At 50.2% G+C, this 17,269-nt stretch overlaps 3 protein-coding genes across 8 annotated transcripts; 2 read left to right on the top strand and 1 right to left on the bottom strand.

The window, feature by feature from the left end:
* Positions 1-1,860: 1,860 nt before the first annotated feature.
* Positions 1,861-11,059, bottom strand: LOC117581317 (integrator complex subunit 6). Of its 6 annotated transcripts, none has more exons than XM_034268414.1 (3): positions 10,869-11,059; positions 7,517-7,779; positions 1,861-7,441 (listed from the first exon to the last, which is right to left on the bottom strand). In XM_034268414.1, the coding sequence occupies exon 3, from the start codon at positions 7,382-7,384 to the stop codon at positions 3,104-3,106; it is 4,281 nt and encodes a 1,426-aa protein (XP_034124305.1). In that variant the 5' UTR covers positions 7,385-7,441; positions 7,517-7,779; positions 10,869-11,059; the 3' UTR covers positions 1,861-3,103. The 6 variants fall into 6 exon arrangements, with proteins under 6 accessions (XP_034124305.1, XP_034124308.1, XP_034124307.1 ...); XM_034268417.1 differs by having other exon boundaries at positions 10,932-11,054; XM_034268416.1 differs by lacking the exon at positions 10,869-11,059 and adding an exon at positions 10,469-10,816.
* A 98-nt stretch (positions 11,060-11,157) lies between these two features.
* On the top strand, positions 11,158-15,379 carry LOC117581320 (regulator of telomere elongation helicase 1 homolog). The gene is made up of 7 exons (XM_034268425.1): positions 11,158-12,457; positions 12,515-13,071; positions 13,133-13,796; positions 13,859-14,004; positions 14,063-14,192; positions 14,268-14,474; positions 14,548-15,379. Exons 1-7 carry the CDS (start codon positions 11,414-11,416, stop codon positions 14,761-14,763), a joined length of 2,964 nt encoding a protein of 987 aa, XP_034124316.1. The 5' UTR covers positions 11,158-11,413; the 3' UTR covers positions 14,764-15,379.
* A 735-nt stretch (positions 15,380-16,114) lies between these two features.
* Positions 16,115-17,254, top strand: LOC117581336 (alpha-protein kinase 1). Its single transcript, XM_034268459.1, has one exon. The coding sequence runs from the start codon at positions 16,147-16,149 to the stop codon at positions 16,972-16,974; it is 828 nt and encodes a 275-aa protein (XP_034124350.1). The 5' UTR covers positions 16,115-16,146; the 3' UTR covers positions 16,975-17,254.
* The last annotated feature ends 15 nt before the right edge of the window (positions 17,255-17,269 follow it).

Below are 17,269 nucleotides of genomic sequence, written 5' to 3'. Positions count from 1 at the left end.
AGCCAAGTTATGGCCAGTGTGACCGCGTAATTATCGATCAAATATACCGCATGACCCTGGGAAATGTACCGAAATATATATAAATTTACAATATACTGTAAATATATTTTAATCTAAAATAACTTGCCTCGGGTTTGATGTTCTTTTTGATATTACTAGCTATCTAAAAGTTTCCGCCCTAAAACTATAATTTTATCTCAATTATCAATCAATTCTCCACACGATTGGCTAGTTCTCACGACTTCCTTTTCTTGAATTGTTTCCAAATTAAGTTTAAAACTAAAAAGGACAACCAACAAAAATAGCATAAATCATTACGTGAGTGGGACTAGATTGCTACGTATTGGACAATTTGTTGCTTGTAAACCGGTATGTATGGTATATTAAGTGCGACTGTATACCCTGTATTTTCATATATTAATATTTCAATTTAACTTTCAAAGCTTCTCTCAAACATTAATAATGACTTTATCTTAGACTGACATGTTTTGAACGTTTTCATATGCCTTCTATATACATACACATGTTCTGCTCACTTTTCGACGCATGTTGCTGATCCAAACAAACTTTGTTGCCAACGGTAAAAAACGTAAGCTGGTTGGGAATTCAACGTAAGTGGGGATGGAATAAAGAAAATTCCTAAGCTGCTATAGAGAAATATCCCTTCAAAAGAGAAAGAAAATACCCTGCGGAAAAGAGAGAAACTCCTCCATTTGAAAAACATTTTGCACAAATTATTTAACTAAATAAAAAAGTCTAGTTATGGCAGATGAGCGCGAAACAGAACCGATTTGATATTAAATCGATATATCGCCATACGTGATATTTTCGAGTCTTGATGCGATGATATCGTTTCGATGTTTTTGAAGCCGATATATATCAAAACCAAATCTTTTTAGGACATATCGATGCGATGTTTCTGTCGCCAGCTATATCGAATATTTTCATTTTTAGAACATGTCGACAACCGTTGCTGTTTAAATTTGAAAGCCCAGTTCCCAGATGCGCTAAATTTTCATGCGACGTAAAGTGGCACATATTTCGCTCTGTGCCCAATATAACCAAAGCGGGCTCTGTGGGTACATGCTCTCGTGTCTTTTTTTACAAAATAAGACCGTTAAAAATTCCAATTTTGTATGCAAGCAGTCTAAAGTGTGTCTTTGCCTGCATCTTAAAGTCGCAACAGATTCCCGAATCGAAATGTTGTTAATTCCGTCACATCATTTTTCATTTCCAATAGAGGTTTGCGAGGGGCACAGGGTAAATTAATTCATCCATGAATGACCCAAGGGGCATGGGGGGACATGTGGCATTGTGGAAGAAGTCTACAAATAGTTAAATATATTAAAATTTAATATGGAACTGATGGACCCTGGAAAACCGAAAGCTGGCTTGATTTAATGATTTTTTATTTTTGTTTTTATATTAAATGAGCTTTCTCTTTTTTTTCATTTGCTTCATTTTTGTTATTTGTTTTCGTGTTTTTTGTTCCTGCTCATTATCTTTTGTTGTTGTTGTTTTATTGCTGTTGCAAATTTTCAAAAATGTTAAACAAACCGGCCTAGCTAAATGTTAATTATAGTATGTATATATTGTGGCTATCAATTCAATTTGAGTTGTGCTCCTGCTCCTGGAACTGTCAACATCGTACGCCGCTCACTTTCCTACCGCAATCGATTACTATCGATAATTACCAATCGATAGATTATCATTCAAAAAAATAGTGCAAAGAGTGTATTTCATGTAAAAACATTAATTTTTTCATCTTTTTTGTTGTATGCTATCTTTGCTTATATTTTATTTTTGTTGTGTGTTTTGAAATAATTGTGTGTGTTGTGTAAATGTTTTGGACTACTCACATTTAAAAATTGGTATAATGTGTTTTAATAAAATATTAAATTACAGTTGTGTTTTGTTTCTAAAATGAATCGAATCGAATCGAATCGAATCGGACCAAAATGAAGGCCAAGAATTACACCTGAATACAACTAACTAGTTTTCATTGTTTAATGAAACATACACTCTGAACCGACCGATCTGATCTACTCTATACATACATATATGCATAAAGATTTCTGCGTGTGTGTGTGTGTGTGGTTTATGTTTTTCTTTCTCGTCTTAGCTTAAACAAAAAGCGAATCAATCATTAACGCATTCATAAAACGGTTGCTGCTGACCAACAAAGAAATTGGCTAACAATTGTGGCTCAAGAAGTGAAAGCTTTTCCCTACAACACTCACACTCACACTCGCACTCACTCACCTACTCTCCGCTGTCCTCTCTTATACAAATGTTACACGTTCTCCTTCGTCTCTCTCTCCCTGTCTCTTATACACACTATATCTATTTATAGTAATTGCTTTGGGGGGGACCTTAGGTGTACGAATGGGCTCAGGGTATTACATTATATTAAATATATCTATGTTTATATATAATTATGCATAATAATAATGATACAAAAAAAAAAAAAACACTGCAAAATATTTGAAGGGTTGTACAGCATTTGGGGCACGGCTTAAGCTTAAAATCGTTACGATATAATTACAAAGTTTTGTTGTTTTTCTTATAGATAATATATACCTTGCCGTTCGCCGTTCAACAGAAAGATATCTCAAGAGTGAGAGAGAGGGAGAGAGTGTATCCTGACGATACATACGACATGGAGATCAAGATCAAGATCCGACAACGGTTTTTGGGGAGAGGTTTGGGGGGATTAGGGTACTCTGGCAATTATTTACATAAATGGAAATTGACAAGAATTCAATGCCTTTCGTTTACCGTTGCGTCTTCTCCAGCTCTCGCTCTCTCTCTCTCTCTCTCTGCGCTCTTATACTCTCTCTTATACTGTTACTTATTACGGCTAATATTAAGTTAAGATTTACGTCTACCTTCTTTATTTTTTCTTTTCTTTCTCCTATTTTTTATTAAACGGTTCTCCTTGTTGCTGCTTTTCTTGTTGTATTTGTTGTTGTTGTTGCTTTTGATGACATCACAGACTGATGGCGCCGCCCCACGGCCTCGCCCTTGGCCATGGCCACGCCCTCGACCACGCCCAAGCCCAGGCGAATACCGCTCGGGCTCAGCAGTTCCAAAAGAGCCAACGTTAACTCTTGGTAGCGGCGGCTGCTGCCTCCTGCTGCTGTGGCTGCTGCTGGGACTGCTCCTGCAGCAGCTGTTGCTGCTGCTGCTGCAGATCGATTGGTGGCTGCGACTGTTGCCGCTGCTCCCACCACTCTTGAATACTGCCAACCATGCGGTGGCGCCGGAATCTGCGCGACTCCCCAATGCACATTTCCACGAAATCCGACTTCATGTCGTGATCGCCCTTCACCAGGCCTAGGTTGTCCAGCAGCTGGCTGTAGTCGCGTCCCGGCCGCCGTATATCCCGAAAGATCTTCATCCGCAGATCAATGTTGTGCTTCCTCGCCGCCTCTCGCTGCTCCTCCGACAGTATCAGCAATGCGGCGGCACTCACCTCCCCGTTGCTATTGCTGTTGTGCGTCGGTGAGGAGCTGCAGCTGGGACTCGACTTGATTTCCGTCTTCATGGGGCTATTGTTGTTGTGATTCCGATGATTGTTGGTGCTATTGTTGCTGTTGCTGTTGCTATTTCCAGTGGCGGCTGCTGCTCCGCTGTTGCTATTGTTGTTGTTGTTGATGAAATGATTGACTCCGCTGCCCCAGTAAAAGTGTGGACTGCTCGCAGCTCCGCCTCCTGCCAGCCGCTTCAGGGCATCAAAACTATTCCCAATGCCCAGAGACAACGGCGATTCACCATCGTCTCCGACATCTGGGTCGGGGCTGCCGTTGCCGTTCAGTGTGCTGCTGCTGCTGCCGCTCCCAGTGCCGCCGCCTCCGCCACCTCCTCCTCCTCCTCCACCGCCCGAACTAGAGCCGGAAGAGCCGCTGGTGCCATTGTGACATGTCTGGAGGATTCTGGAGATCTCAGAGGCATCGTTGATGTCATTGTGGGTGAAGTAGCTGGAGCCAGTTGATCCCGAACCCGCTCCCGTACCGGCGCTGCTGCTGTTGCTGCTACTGGCGGCCGTTGGAGTTGCGGTAGCCAATGGCGTTGGCGGCACCGCAGCCAGTGGTGAGGGTGGCGACAGGGTGCCTCCATGATGCGTGTAGCCATTGAGCATGGGCAGTACCCCGGACAGCGACATCAGCGAGATGCCCGTCTTGTGGCTGTGACTACCCGCCGGGCCCAGGCCACCCAAATGGGATCCCATGGGACAGGTGGAGCCGCCGCCACGGTTGCTGCTGTACGCCGCATGCGTCGTCGTCAGTCCGTTCAGGGGCACGTACAGCACGCCGCTCGAGTTGTTGGCCGATGCCGAGGAGCAGGGCGTATCGCCGCCACTGCCACCCGTGCCGCCGGACAGTCCTAGGCCGCCGTTGCTGCTGCTGCTTACGGCCGGCAGCGGCGGTGGCGTGACCAATGAGGCTGCCACGGTGGATGCCACTACCGCTCCGGATGCCGAAGCGGTTGCCGTTGCCTGTGGCGCAGTTGCTCCTGTTCCCGCTGCTGATGCGGCCGCGCCCGCTACCGGGACAACGGTGGCCGTCACAATCGGCTCGAGCACGGCTGTGGCTGGCAAGACGCTGCTCGGTGGCGGGACTCCAGGGCTTGGACCGGGCCCAGGCCCAGGTGCTTCTGTGTCCGCGGCACTGATCTCGTCGCTGATCCCATTGATGAAGTTGTGCACGTGACCGTTGAGGGCAGTGTCCTGGTCGCTGGTCTCCTCCTCGCTAAAATCAAAGCCGCCAATGCCTCCCAGGCGCTCCGAGTGCGACAGCGACAGTCCGGAGTCGCTCGATAGTTCCGTGCTGGCGGTGCTGCTGGCGAAGCTGCTGTTGCTGTTGCTGTCCTCATCGAAGCAGCTGGGACTGGACCGACCTCCTGATCCCGGCCCAGAGCTGCCTCCCGATCCCGATGCCACTCCCGAGCCTGAGCCTGAGCCTAAGCCGGAGCCAGGGCCCGAGCTTGTCGCCGACGTAGACGGGGATGAGTCGCAGGCCACCGTTGCGGCTGGATTCGGTGAGCTGGGCGCACTATCGGACGGGGACGAGGGCCGGGGTGAAGAGCAGGATGAACGCGAGTCCGTGGAGGCGCGCCGAAACTCAAAGCCACGCGGCAGGGGACCCGCTTTCCGCTTGCGTCCTCGCGAGGTGCCGTCGAACTTTTTGCCGAGTCCGCCGGGCGAATGGGGGCCCAGCATGAGGCCGGACATGCCGCCGGGACCACCGCCCATGCCGGGTCCACCGGGTCCGCCACTCGATGATGAGCCCGACGAGGAGGAGCCGGACGAACCGGAGCCCGAGGAGCCGGGCGGTGAGCCGCCGGGCCCGTTGCCATTCGGCGACTTCATGGGCGCCACATCGCTGAGATCTGCCTCGTCCACCATGACCATGTGCTTGTCCTTCTTGTAGGGATTGCCGAACATATGCTGCCGCACATTGGTAGGCTCGATCTCGCGCAGCGGATTGTCCTTGTTCTTGAGGTACTCCTGGTAGTTGCCCATCTCCGAGATGGGCAGGCAGTGGCCCGAGTCCTTGGCCACCAGCAAAGTCGGCCGCAGGAACGTCTCCCGCATGCGGGCAATCTCCTCCACCAGATCCCGCCGCGGTATATCAAACGGATTGCGATACGTCTTGGCCGATGCCTGATGCGTCAGTTGCGGCACCACAATCGTATAATTCTCCACGGGCTCGATCTCCGCATGCAGCTTGGCGAATGTGTCGCGCAGCAATGGATGCCGCACCAGATCCCGCCTCAGGGCCGTGCCGGTGCACAGTTTGGCCGTCTCCACCTGGCGATACGGGGGCTTGGCCTGCTTCAGCTGCTTGTAGACCTTCATGCAGAGATTCTCCTGATCCTGCTTGGCGGTGTTCTTGATGTGCTTCAGCTGATTGGCTATCGTCGGCGACAGATAGTTGTCAACATTCTCGGGCAGCAGGAACTGCAGCAGCTGGTACGGCACATTGATGTTGACCAGCGCCTTGCGCAGGAATGGGCAGTAGTACGGCGGTATGGAGCGGACATAGGCATTGAATTTGTACATGAGATCGTTGGGCGGACTCATGTTGTACTTGTGGATGAGGTCGTGCAGCAGTGGCAGCAGCGCCGGATAGTTGTACGCGAGCACATACAGATGCACCTGGGAGAAGGTGGGCGACGCCTTCAGGTAACCGAATGGCAGCTCAAAGCCGTGCATGCCATTGGTGACAATCACCTGCCAGCATTTGTTCATCTCGCGCTTGTTGAGAATCTGCAGGGTTAGGGGGCAGCCCTCTATCTCGTACTTGTCCACCGGGAAGCTGCGCACCAGCTGAGGCTCGTCCACCGACGGCGTCATGATTTTCAGCTTGGGATGGGCATCGCGTGGCGGCAGTGTGATGGCCTTTGAGTCCGGCCAATAGGGCTCCGGCAGCGGCCAGTAGCCGATGGGAAAGGTCTTCTGTGTGATGTGCTTCTGCACGTAGATCATCTTCTTGATTGGCTGGAAGACTATGTCCTGTGTGGGCTCCGACAGGGACGAGGCTGATGACGACGACGACGATTGTTGTGTCGCGGAGCCACCGCCACCGCCGCCTGCACCGGCGTTCGTTCCGCTGCTACTGCTGCTGGTGCTGCTGCCGCCGCTGGCACTGTCCTTGGGTAGCAGCGGTTCAAACTGCAGCACCACGCCTGGCTGCACCTTCTGGACGAGGCTCTCGATACACTGATTGAGCACATAGTGACTGCGGACGCGGTACGAGCGGCCGCCGGTCACCTCGCACATCCGCTCGATGGGGGAGTCGTCGTGCGGCACTTTGCCATCGACACGCTCGTCAATCTTGTTGCCGGGCATGCGCAGGACCAGGGAGAAGAGGCGCTGGTCCCAACGGAAGGGCTCCTTGGTGAACTTTGTGCCGGGTATCTGATTGCTCAGCGGCAGTATGATCTCCTGATGCACCCCGTTGCGGTAGGAATAGCGGCCCCCGTCCGTGATCACAATGATCACCGAGGGTTCGAGGTAGAAGGGGCACCGGCCCTGCCCGTACGTATCGATGCCCGACTGCATGCGGTTCAGGTTGAGCAAATCGAAGGCGTTCCGCAGCGATTCACCCATCGAGGTGAGGCCGTGGCTCTGTAGGTTCTTCAACTCGTTCATGAATGTGGCATGGTTCTCCTTCCAGCCGGCCTTCACATTCGCTGGCGGCTCCTCGAACGTCAGCAGCATGTAACGATCGCCGAGGCAGTCCTGGGTGCGCTGCCGATACTTGAGGAACGTCTCCACCGCACCCTTGGCAATGTCCAGATACGTTTTTTGCACACCATTCACATACGCCTTCTGGCACATGGACGACGAGGTGTCCACCAGGAAGAGTATGATTGTCATGGCGTATTTTGATTTATTTTTCCTTTCTTGAATTCTCTTTGATCTTCGCGAATCTCTCTATAAGAAAGGATTAACATTTATAGTTTTCCCAACAAGAGGGTGAGAGAGAGAGTGTGTGAGAGCTTTACTTACCGTAATTTCACTCTCTTTTGTCTATTCTTCTCTTGATTCTGCTGCTGCTGCTGATGCTGTTCTCCTCAGCGTGGTTACGCTTCTTCTTCTACTTTTACTCTATGCTGCTGCTGCTTCTGCTTCTGGTGCTGCAGTGGCTGCTGGCGTTGCTTCTTCTGTCCTGGGCTTGATCGATTGGCTCTTTTTCTGCGTTTTGCTGTGCTGCTTTTATGGTACATGTTGCGCGTAACAGCTGACATTTGGACTGGCTAAACAACGATGAACTGCATGGGATGAAACGAGAAGGGAGGGAATCAATTAACGAAATTTAATTTCATGATGTTGCGCATACGCAGTGTGCCGCAGACCACGCAGCCCATTCTGTTTCTTGAGTGGACCGCAACGGAAACAGGAATCAGAAATATAGCAAAATGGAACACACTCTCGTTTCACTGTCTGTTGGGGGTGAGGGGGGACATATGTATACTCGGACTCCTGCACTCTGCACTGCATATCGCACATCGCACTCTCGTTATCATTGTAATCACTAAACAATGCCAAAACACGGACACACGCACAATTTGTACAAACAAATAAATATAGTACATGTGTGCTAATTAGCTTCAGAATCAACTTGCTTATTGCCAAACAAAACCCTGCAAACCCTGCAAAACTCTGCTCGTGTTTTGGTCATGCGGGAGGTAAGGGGGGAAAATGGTTTGACACAAATTCAAATGCCACCGTCGCATGCTCAGCCTCAATTGCGAGACTGCTGGGGAGGGGGGGTCTCGGGTGTTCTCCACTTCACTTCAGTCATTCCCACTCACTCACATCCAATGCGACCGCTTGACGGTGCTCTGCTCTGCTTTGCATGATTCCCCACTACCACAAAGTCATTCCACTCGATGGCGGACGCTACTACTACGCTCTGCTGGCGTTCCCTGACTAGCGATGATCGCGTGACTCAGGTAGGCAAATGTCGTGATGGAAAAGCTTATCTAGTTCGTTTGATTCTTGATTCGGGCGATGAGAGCTGTGATCCAGTATAAGCTGTTCCCGAATACTTATTGCGGTCATCTATCGAGAGCACTACGACTAAATTCTCGGCCAACTCGGTGAGATGAGGTAATCCCCAATCGATTACACAATTTCGTGCTCTCACGATCGAGCTGCAGCAACGCACACGATTACTACACGCATCTCTGCCAGCATAGGAGCGTGTGCGTGTGTGCTTGCGAGGAGACCAAGGTAGATAGGGGTGAGAGTGCACAGGATGAGCAGTGATAAAAAATGCAGCAAAATTAATACATCAAAGCCGGCGAGCGTGCTGAACATAACGATCGTAAGCAGCGCTGGCATACGCTTAACCCATTTCTTCACGTTTATTTGCGGGCTTTGCAAACAACTTCCATCATCTCTTATCAAGAGACTGGCGTAATTGGTGTTATTTCGGGATCGGTTGTCTGGATATGTCTGGATATAATATTTACCAACAATGGTAAACATAACTGTCGGGCCGCACAGAAGAAGGAACATGAACTTGACGAGTTAAAATTGAATTTTAAAATCTATGTATTCCAAAAATCAAAGTCATATTTTGAGGACTCTTGCTCTGGTTGGGATTCGTCGTTTTGCTCGTTTTCTCGCCTGCTCACTCGGAATCGAGAAGCGCTCTTTCGTTCGCCCTTTCGGCTGGGTTTTTTTCTATTTGAATTTGGTACAAAATAACAAAGCACTCACAAAGTAGAGCGTATAATTGCCTGAATTCGAGTGCAAAACATTTCATTTCTATTTGAATAAGAGCGCAAACACACCCACGAACATAAATAATCCGCACTCGAACGTCATTATGGCGTTGCCAGACACGAGCGGGAGTGAGAGCTGCGAGAGAGGACAAACTGGCAGACGGAAAAGACCATGCAAAACGCAAATATCTTAAGGATTTCCAGCTTTCAGCCATGCAAAACTATTTTTTAATTCACCAAATCAAACTTGGTCAAATATTAGCACAGTTGCGCGTGTCTGGCAGCACGGCGCCAGTGTCATTGCCACCCGTACCGAACACTCCAGTGGGTTGGGTTGAGGGAGGGGGGGACGAGACGGGACTGGACTGATGGTGGTGTGGTGCAGGAATATGGGCGGCTATTGTTATGCGGCAGCAGGAGACAAAACGGTCAACAACAACACAAAAGATTCCACTTCAAGTCCACGAGTATTTTCCGTTAATTAATCTAGCCTCACTGGATTTATCGCAGATGGGGTTATATGTGCGGCACTGGTTGGAATTCACTTAATAAGCAGGGTTGCCAGTGCAGCAGCAGAAGCTGGCGATAAACACACTTTCAGAGCCGAGCTGTTTTTCTGGGTTCCAAGGCACTCGGGCGGTGGGGCACCGGCAACAGCGTGGGACCGTGTGTCGGTCACTTTTCGTTTGACAAACGCACACAGTTGGATGACCTTAATTTGCATGTGATAATGCTGATTAGTGTGCAACATATCGTCATCGGTCATCGGCAAGCCGCAGCGTTGCTATTCCCCAATTTTCGATTCTATTAGCGCCAAGGCTTTTCAATTTCAATTCTCACTTCGCACTCTCTGCCCACTGTAACGGTAACGGGTAAATGTTGGCCTTCACGGCCGCACCGCAAATTAAATCAGTTGTGGCATTTAGGATCAGGCAGGACTCGCAGCTGTTCTGGTGGTCAACTCGAGTCCTAACCGCGGAATGGACAAGCTTACGTTGGGGCAGAAACACACACACACACAGACACGAGTACAGCATCAACTGGCACAAGTACTTCTCAAGTGAGAGTTTTAAACAGCACACTGCCCCTTGCGATGAGATGCTGATGGCAATTAAGGCAAACAAACGCTGCTCTAAGACGGACGACGGTAATAAATACAAACAATACACAACAACATTAAAAAAAATATATAAATTAGGAATACAATGCAGAGCGGCTCATCCAATACTTGCAATAATTTCGATTAGCTTCTATCCCGCGCCACGATTTTTTATTCTGTTATATTTTTACTTTGTGCCAACAAAAATTTATCACCACCGCGAACACACACAGCGACTCCGAGGCACAGGCACAGGCATTGGGATTCACACACACACACACACACACAAATAGAGTGAGAGAGAGACGACTCTTAGGCAGAGCGGCGAGAGCACAGCACAAATACGTGTATGTGGCTCTGTTTAAGGTGCATGGCGAGAATGACAAACGGTCAGACAGACGGTAACAGTCGCGTCAACCCGACAAACTGGCCGACCGACGGCCGACCCGACACCTCACGACTAACAACAACAATGGGGGGGCTCAGTATAGATATGTTTTCATATATGTATGTATATATGTGTGTTTACTTGTGGTATCTCGCTCGCTCACGCACTCAGCCGCCACACACACAGACGCGCAGGCACACATACACTCGTCAGCCTCGTCAGCGTTCGCCCGTCGTCGTCACTGTTGTTGCGTCGTCTCCGTTGCGTTGCCGTTGCCACTCTTTCCTGCTTATTCCTCTTTTTGCTGCTCAGCGCCAAAACAACCTCTCCGTTCAAACGGTAAAAACTGAATGAGCCTCCGCGATTGTTGATATTTATCGATTCTCGGGCAGCTGACTGTGCTGCCAGAGCACACCTGCATCTATCAGAGCTGCCGTCTCGATTGCCCAACTAAATGCAAACAACACTCAATAATGTGCAACATGGGTGGTGAAACTGACGTATGAATCACATCCAGCAGCCGTCCTGGGTGTAAGTTTCCGCAGTAGGCTTTCCCTTCTGTCCATTGTGTATATTCCGTGTCTGGCAACAGCTGTTTGGCGACCTATCGAAACACATGTTCTCGCCGCATTTGGCGCGCATATAATCACGGACCGAGAACCGAAACCAAACAGACCGCTGACAAAATGCCGGAGAGTGTGATTGCCGGTATACCGGTGCATTTTCCCTTCGAGCCGTACGATGTGCAGCGCGCCTACATGGAGAAGGTGATTATCTGCCTGCGGGACGGCACCAACGGCGTCCTCGAGTCGCCCACGGGGACCGGCAAGACGCTGAGTCTGCTCTGCGCCTCCCTAGCCTGGATACGCACGCGACAGTCGGAGCACCAGCAGCAGATGATTAAGCTAAAGGCGACCAGCAAGGACGGTGGCACCGGACCCGGCGGAGACCTCAGCGAGCTGGCCATGACCGTGGGCAAGGCGAACAATTGGGGCGTGCCGAAGGTGATCTACGCCTCGCGCACCCACTCCCAGCTGAACCAGGCCATGCGCGAGCTGAAGCGCACCGCCTACGCGAACATGCGATCCGTGGTGCTGGGATCGCGAGATCAACTGTGCATCCACCCGGAGGTGATGAAGGAGCAGGGAAACTCCAACAAGGTGAACCTCTGCAAGCTGCGCGTCCACTCCAAGACCTGCACCTTCCAGCTGCGCGTCGAGTCGAAGAAGGACCACCCGGACTTCCGTGGGCCCAGCATCATGGACATCGAGGATCTGGTGAGGGTCGGCCAGAAGCTGAAGATGTGCCCCTACTTTGCCTCCAAGGAGCTGGTCGCCCAGGCGGACATCACGTTTATGCCGTACAACTATCTGCTGGACCCGAAGGCGCGCAAGGCCAACAAGATTGAGCTGGGCAACACGATCGTCATACTGGACGAGGCGCATAACATCGAGAAGATCTGCGAGGAGTCCGCCTCGGTGCAGATACGCTCCTCCGACGTGGCCATGGCCATCGAGGATGTCACGCACATCATGAAGGTCTTCACCAGCGGTGAATCGCAAGACGCTGGCGCCGACGAGCCCAAAGACTTTACCCTTGACGATCTCACGCTGCTCAAGGAGATGCTGCTCGAGCTGGAGAAGGCCATCGATGCCGTGGTAGTCGATAATCCCACGGACGGCACCACCTATCCCGCCTCTCTAATGTACGAGCTGCTCGGCAAGGCGAACGTAAGTCCAAATACCACAATCCTCGATTGCTGATCCTCCTCCATTGATCCCTTACAGTTCACGTATGGCAACTGCGCCACCATTGTGGCACTGCTGGACAAGCTGGTGCAGTATCTGATGGTTGCCTCGCAGCACATGACCATCCGCAAGGGCGGCACCTTTACGCTGCTCAGCGATCTGCTGACCATTGTGTTCGCCAACAAGGAGAGCATCATGGGCAAGGTCCATCTCAGCTTCAAGGTGCACGTGCAGGTGGAGGAGTCCAACAAGCAGACGGGTGCCAAGGGTGGAGCAGCGCCCCAGGGCAAGCAGCAGGGCTGGCTGAGCAAAGGCAACATCACGACGACGGGAGCGAGCAGCAAGGCGGCAAAGATTGTCAATTTCTGGTGCTTCAATCCCGGCTTTGGCATGGAGCAGCTCCTCAACACCCAGGTGCGCAGCGTCATACTCACCAGCGGCACGCTGGCACCCCTTAAACCGCTGATCGCCGAACTGGCCATACCGGTGGCCCAACATCTGGAGAATCCTCACATAGTCGACCAGTCGCAGGTCTATGTGAAAATCATTGGCACCGGCCCGGACCGACAGCAGTTGATTTCGAATTTTAAGAATCGGTAAGACATTTCAATGGCATCTCCTTTAATGGCTCAGTCTGATTGGTTGTGTCTTTGGCAGAGACAATCCCAAGTATATCAGCTCGCTGGGGCAGACGATCTTGAATGTATCGCGCATCGTGCCGGATGGTCTGCTGGTGTTCTTTCCCTCCTATCCGATGCTGAACAAATGCGTGGACGCGTGGCAGGCCAGCGGCCTGTGGGCAGACATCTCCTGCAAGAAGCCCATTTTCCTGGAGCCCCGAGGCAAGGATCAGTTCACCAGCACCATGGAGGAGTTCTATCAGGCCATACGCGACTCCAAGGGTGCCGTTTTCATGGCCGTCTGTCGCGGCAAGGTGTCCGAGGGCCTGGACTTTGCCGATCGCAATGGACGGGCCGTCATCATCACGGGGCTGCCATTTCCTCCGCTCAAGGACCCAAAGGTGATACTGAAGCGGCGCTACCTGGAGGCGAATCGCACCAAGGAGAACCAACTGCTTAGTGGTCAGGAATGGTACAACTTGGATGCCACGCGAGCCGTCAATCAGGCCATTGGTCGCGTCATTCGTCACCGGAACGACTATGGGGCCATTCTGCTGTGCGACTCGCGCTTCCAAGACGCCTCCCAGGTGCAGCAGCTGTCCAAGTGGATACGTGGCCATCTGGGCGCACGGCCGCAGAGCTCACCCTTTGGCCCTATTGTGCGCGAGCTGCGGCAGTTCTTCAAGCATGCCGAGGAGACGGTGAGTTTTGAGATTTCATGCACTAATCCACTGATGCTTGATGCTTGATCCTTGATCTGCAGATGAAGCAGCCCGATGTGCGGGAGGAGGAGCAACCACTGACGAATGTCTGCAAGGTGGAAGAGGATGAACCGCTGCCTGTCATTCCAACAATCAAACGAGAGCCCGGCAGCAATGCCACATTCCGCAAGGCCAACGAGTCGGCCATGTAAGTGGTGTGCCAGTCGCTGCTCGAAGCACAGCCAACGATTGTTTTTTGTTTGCAGAAAGGTGGAGATGGCCAACTCCATCAATTCGTGGACACCGGCTGATTATGCCAGCGCCGCGGGACGTACCCTCGGCCATGCAGCGCCCAATGCCATGGATTTTATGAGTCGCCTTGACTCGAATGTTTCGGTAAGCATTCCATTCCTTCCATGCGGAAGCCATAAGCCATAGTTTTGAGTCTTGTTTTGTGTGTGTGTCTTTCAGAGCATAGACTTCAACTGCAGTGGCGCTGCTGGCAGCGGCCTGGTTAAGATCCATAAACGGGAGCGCAGCTCACCCAGCGCCAACGATTCGGTGGCCACACAAGCCACCAAAAAGCGCTACAAATTGGTGGATAATATCAAAACGGAACCCAGCAGTCAGCCAGCGGTGAAGGTGGCGCCCGAATCACGAGCAGACCTGCTGCGCGAGGTAAATCATAAAACGTTTCCCAAGCCATTGCTGTCGCTAATCCTGACTATGATCTGCTTGGCTCCTTTTTTAGCTGAGGAGTGTCATCAATCAGGAACAATTCAAGGAGTTCGGCAAGGTGCTGATTGAATATAAAAGCGGCACCTACGAGAAATTCGAGTCCCTGATGGCTGTGCTCCTGGTGGTTCTGCCTGCACCCAAAATGCGTTACCTTCTCGTAGGCATGCGTCGGTTTATAAAGAACGAGCACAAGGACGAGTTCGATGTGCGCGTGGCCAGCCTTAATTAAGCCTAAGAATTGCCAGATCATTTCGGTTCAAAACTTAAAAAATCAGAGGAGTGAGGAGTTTCATCTACTATGTCTTGTAATTTGTTTATTGTTGCTTTCGTTTTGTTTAGTGTGTTAAATTTCGTTTGGGAGCAGAAACAAATGGGATTGCTGATGCCTGTCATTGTAAAGATGGGAGTTATTCATCTCCCATGAGAACTATGGCCAAGCTGGAGGGATATTTTATGCTAAAGGTCGATAGTTTCCATCTTTATAATGGCAGCGACAGTTGGAAAATGTTTTAAAGCTCTTTTAGAACTCCATTTTTAGTTATTAATTATGTATGTGAGTTGTATTTGCTAATATTTATATTAATTCATATCTTAAGATCCCAAAGTATTCATTTTCATATTTTGTTTTGTAAAATGAATGCATATTATTGTAAGAGGAAGTGTGGTTCTGGGCTGCATGCGAATTTATTTTGATGTTTAACTAACCCATTAAAAACGCAGCATTTAAATTACAAATTACAAGTTTAATCCTCAACAATTCAAATTTAAAATAGTTTGATATGCAAAAGATAAGTTGGCAGTGCTCCTAAAGCACAGTAGAATGCAAAATGGGATTCTGATGTTATGGAAATATAAACTTAAAGTATTAAATATTAAAATTAATCTTAAATATTTTACGGTCAGAGATACATAAACAGGTTAACTGTAAATTAAATGACTCATTTTTGATTGCATCTGCAGATAAGTTGGCAGGCCCCCCGCCCCAGCACCAGTAAAATGCAGTCGCAAAAACGGAATGAGGCATCGCGCATCGCCATAGTTGTGACGGGACGGGACAGGCAGAGCGAGCGAGGAAGCAAGACCAAGACAGAGACCGATTCCGACCTAAACCGAGTTGCTACCGAGTCGATTCGAGTCGAGTCCATGGCTGTGCAGCAGCGCATTTGCGTTGGAACAATCGTCCGGGACAGTGGACTAGTGAAGGAAGCACCAGAGCAGAGCTGCTGCTGGGCATTGTCAGTGGAATAGAATTGAATTGAATTTGGGTTGGCAACAGAGTCCCAAAGGTGCAGGTCGGTCATTGATGGCGGCTGTCGTCCATCCAGAACTCCTGCAGCAGTTTTCCAACCACTTTGATTGAAAGTTTCCGTGTGCGGCATTAATTGAAAGTGGCAGGTCGGTCGGTCGGTTGTGGGTGGTTTTGGTTGCAACAAGTAACGCGCCGCACGGTTGTTGGTACGTGGCACTCCCACTCCGTGACTCTCTGCCACTCGCTGTGACCTTGGCCTGGTTCGTAAGAGGGGCAACGAGAGAGAGGGCGAGAGAGAGAGAGCACAGCAACAGCAGCAGCAGTACAGGCCACTTGGCTTAATTGCATTTGCCGTCATCGCACATGGTCGAGGAGGTCAGCTGCCTGAGACAGACTGGCAGCAGCATCGGCATTGTCGTCGCTATGCCCAGCCCAAGCGTATCGAATACAGGAAACGCAGGTGTAGCAGCAGCACCCACCACAGTGGTCCCCTCCACTGGTGGCATACATCATCAGACGCATCAGCAGCATCAGCACCAACAGCAGCAGCAGCAACAGCAACATCATCATCAACCTCATCAACCTCATCAGCCGCATCAGCAGCAGCAGCACCACCAACAGCAGCAGCAGCAGCAGCTCCATCATCATCATCAGCAGCAGCAGCAGCAATCACACCAACAGCAGCAGCAGCCACATCATCAGCTTTCCGGAAATATGAGCTTGCTGAGTGTCAAGGGCGGACGCTATTTATGGACAGATCGGGAGCTGTTGATGCATTTACAGAACTACACGCCGTTGATTCTGCTGATCGACTTTGTGGAGAAGACACGCACCAAACGCTTCTACGAGAACTCCGAACGCTACGAGATACTCATGCTGGTGTTCATCATGCGGAAGGGGGCGCCGTTCTGTGAGAATAAACGCTTTCCGGGTGAATATTGGGTGAATCTATCGGTGGGCCCAATTGCCGAGGCATTCGATCGCCTGCAGGCGGCCATCGATATACCCGATCCACAGCTGCCCATCCACATGAGTGTGACGGATCTGACCAGCTGGAAGCAGATGTTCGATGTTGCCATGATGGATATCCGACGGTTTGCCTACTATACGGACCCCCTACAGCTGGCCGATGCCGGTGTCTACAATCGGATCACATTTGAGCAGCGTTTTGCTATGCAGTGGCAGGAGTAGAATACGAGCATCCAAAGTATTAAACAAAAAAACACACATCACATAGTGGTTGAATTGTTGCGTTAATAAATATATATAAATAGATATGCATAGTGGAATTAAACAGAACTGTGCCTTCTCCCACATCACCCCCCCGTAGTACCATAGCCACACTTTGTTTCAATTCGGAATGCACAATACACACACACCCCTCTGGATATCTGGTAGTTGTCTATTGTAATCAATGCTTTAATAAACATTAAACGTTCTACTGTTGCAAATCACATGCAATTTCGCATAACCTTGGTGTCTTTGT

The sequence above is a fragment of the Drosophila guanche genome, unplaced genomic scaffold, assembly GCF_900245975.1.
Source record: "Drosophila guanche unplaced genomic scaffold, DGUA_6, whole genome shotgun sequence".
Classification (NCBI taxonomy): Eukaryota; Metazoa; Arthropoda; class Insecta; order Diptera; family Drosophilidae; genus Drosophila; species Drosophila guanche.
The sequence above is the reverse complement of the archived record's forward strand: the minus strand, read 5'-3'. Positions and strand labels throughout refer to the sequence as shown.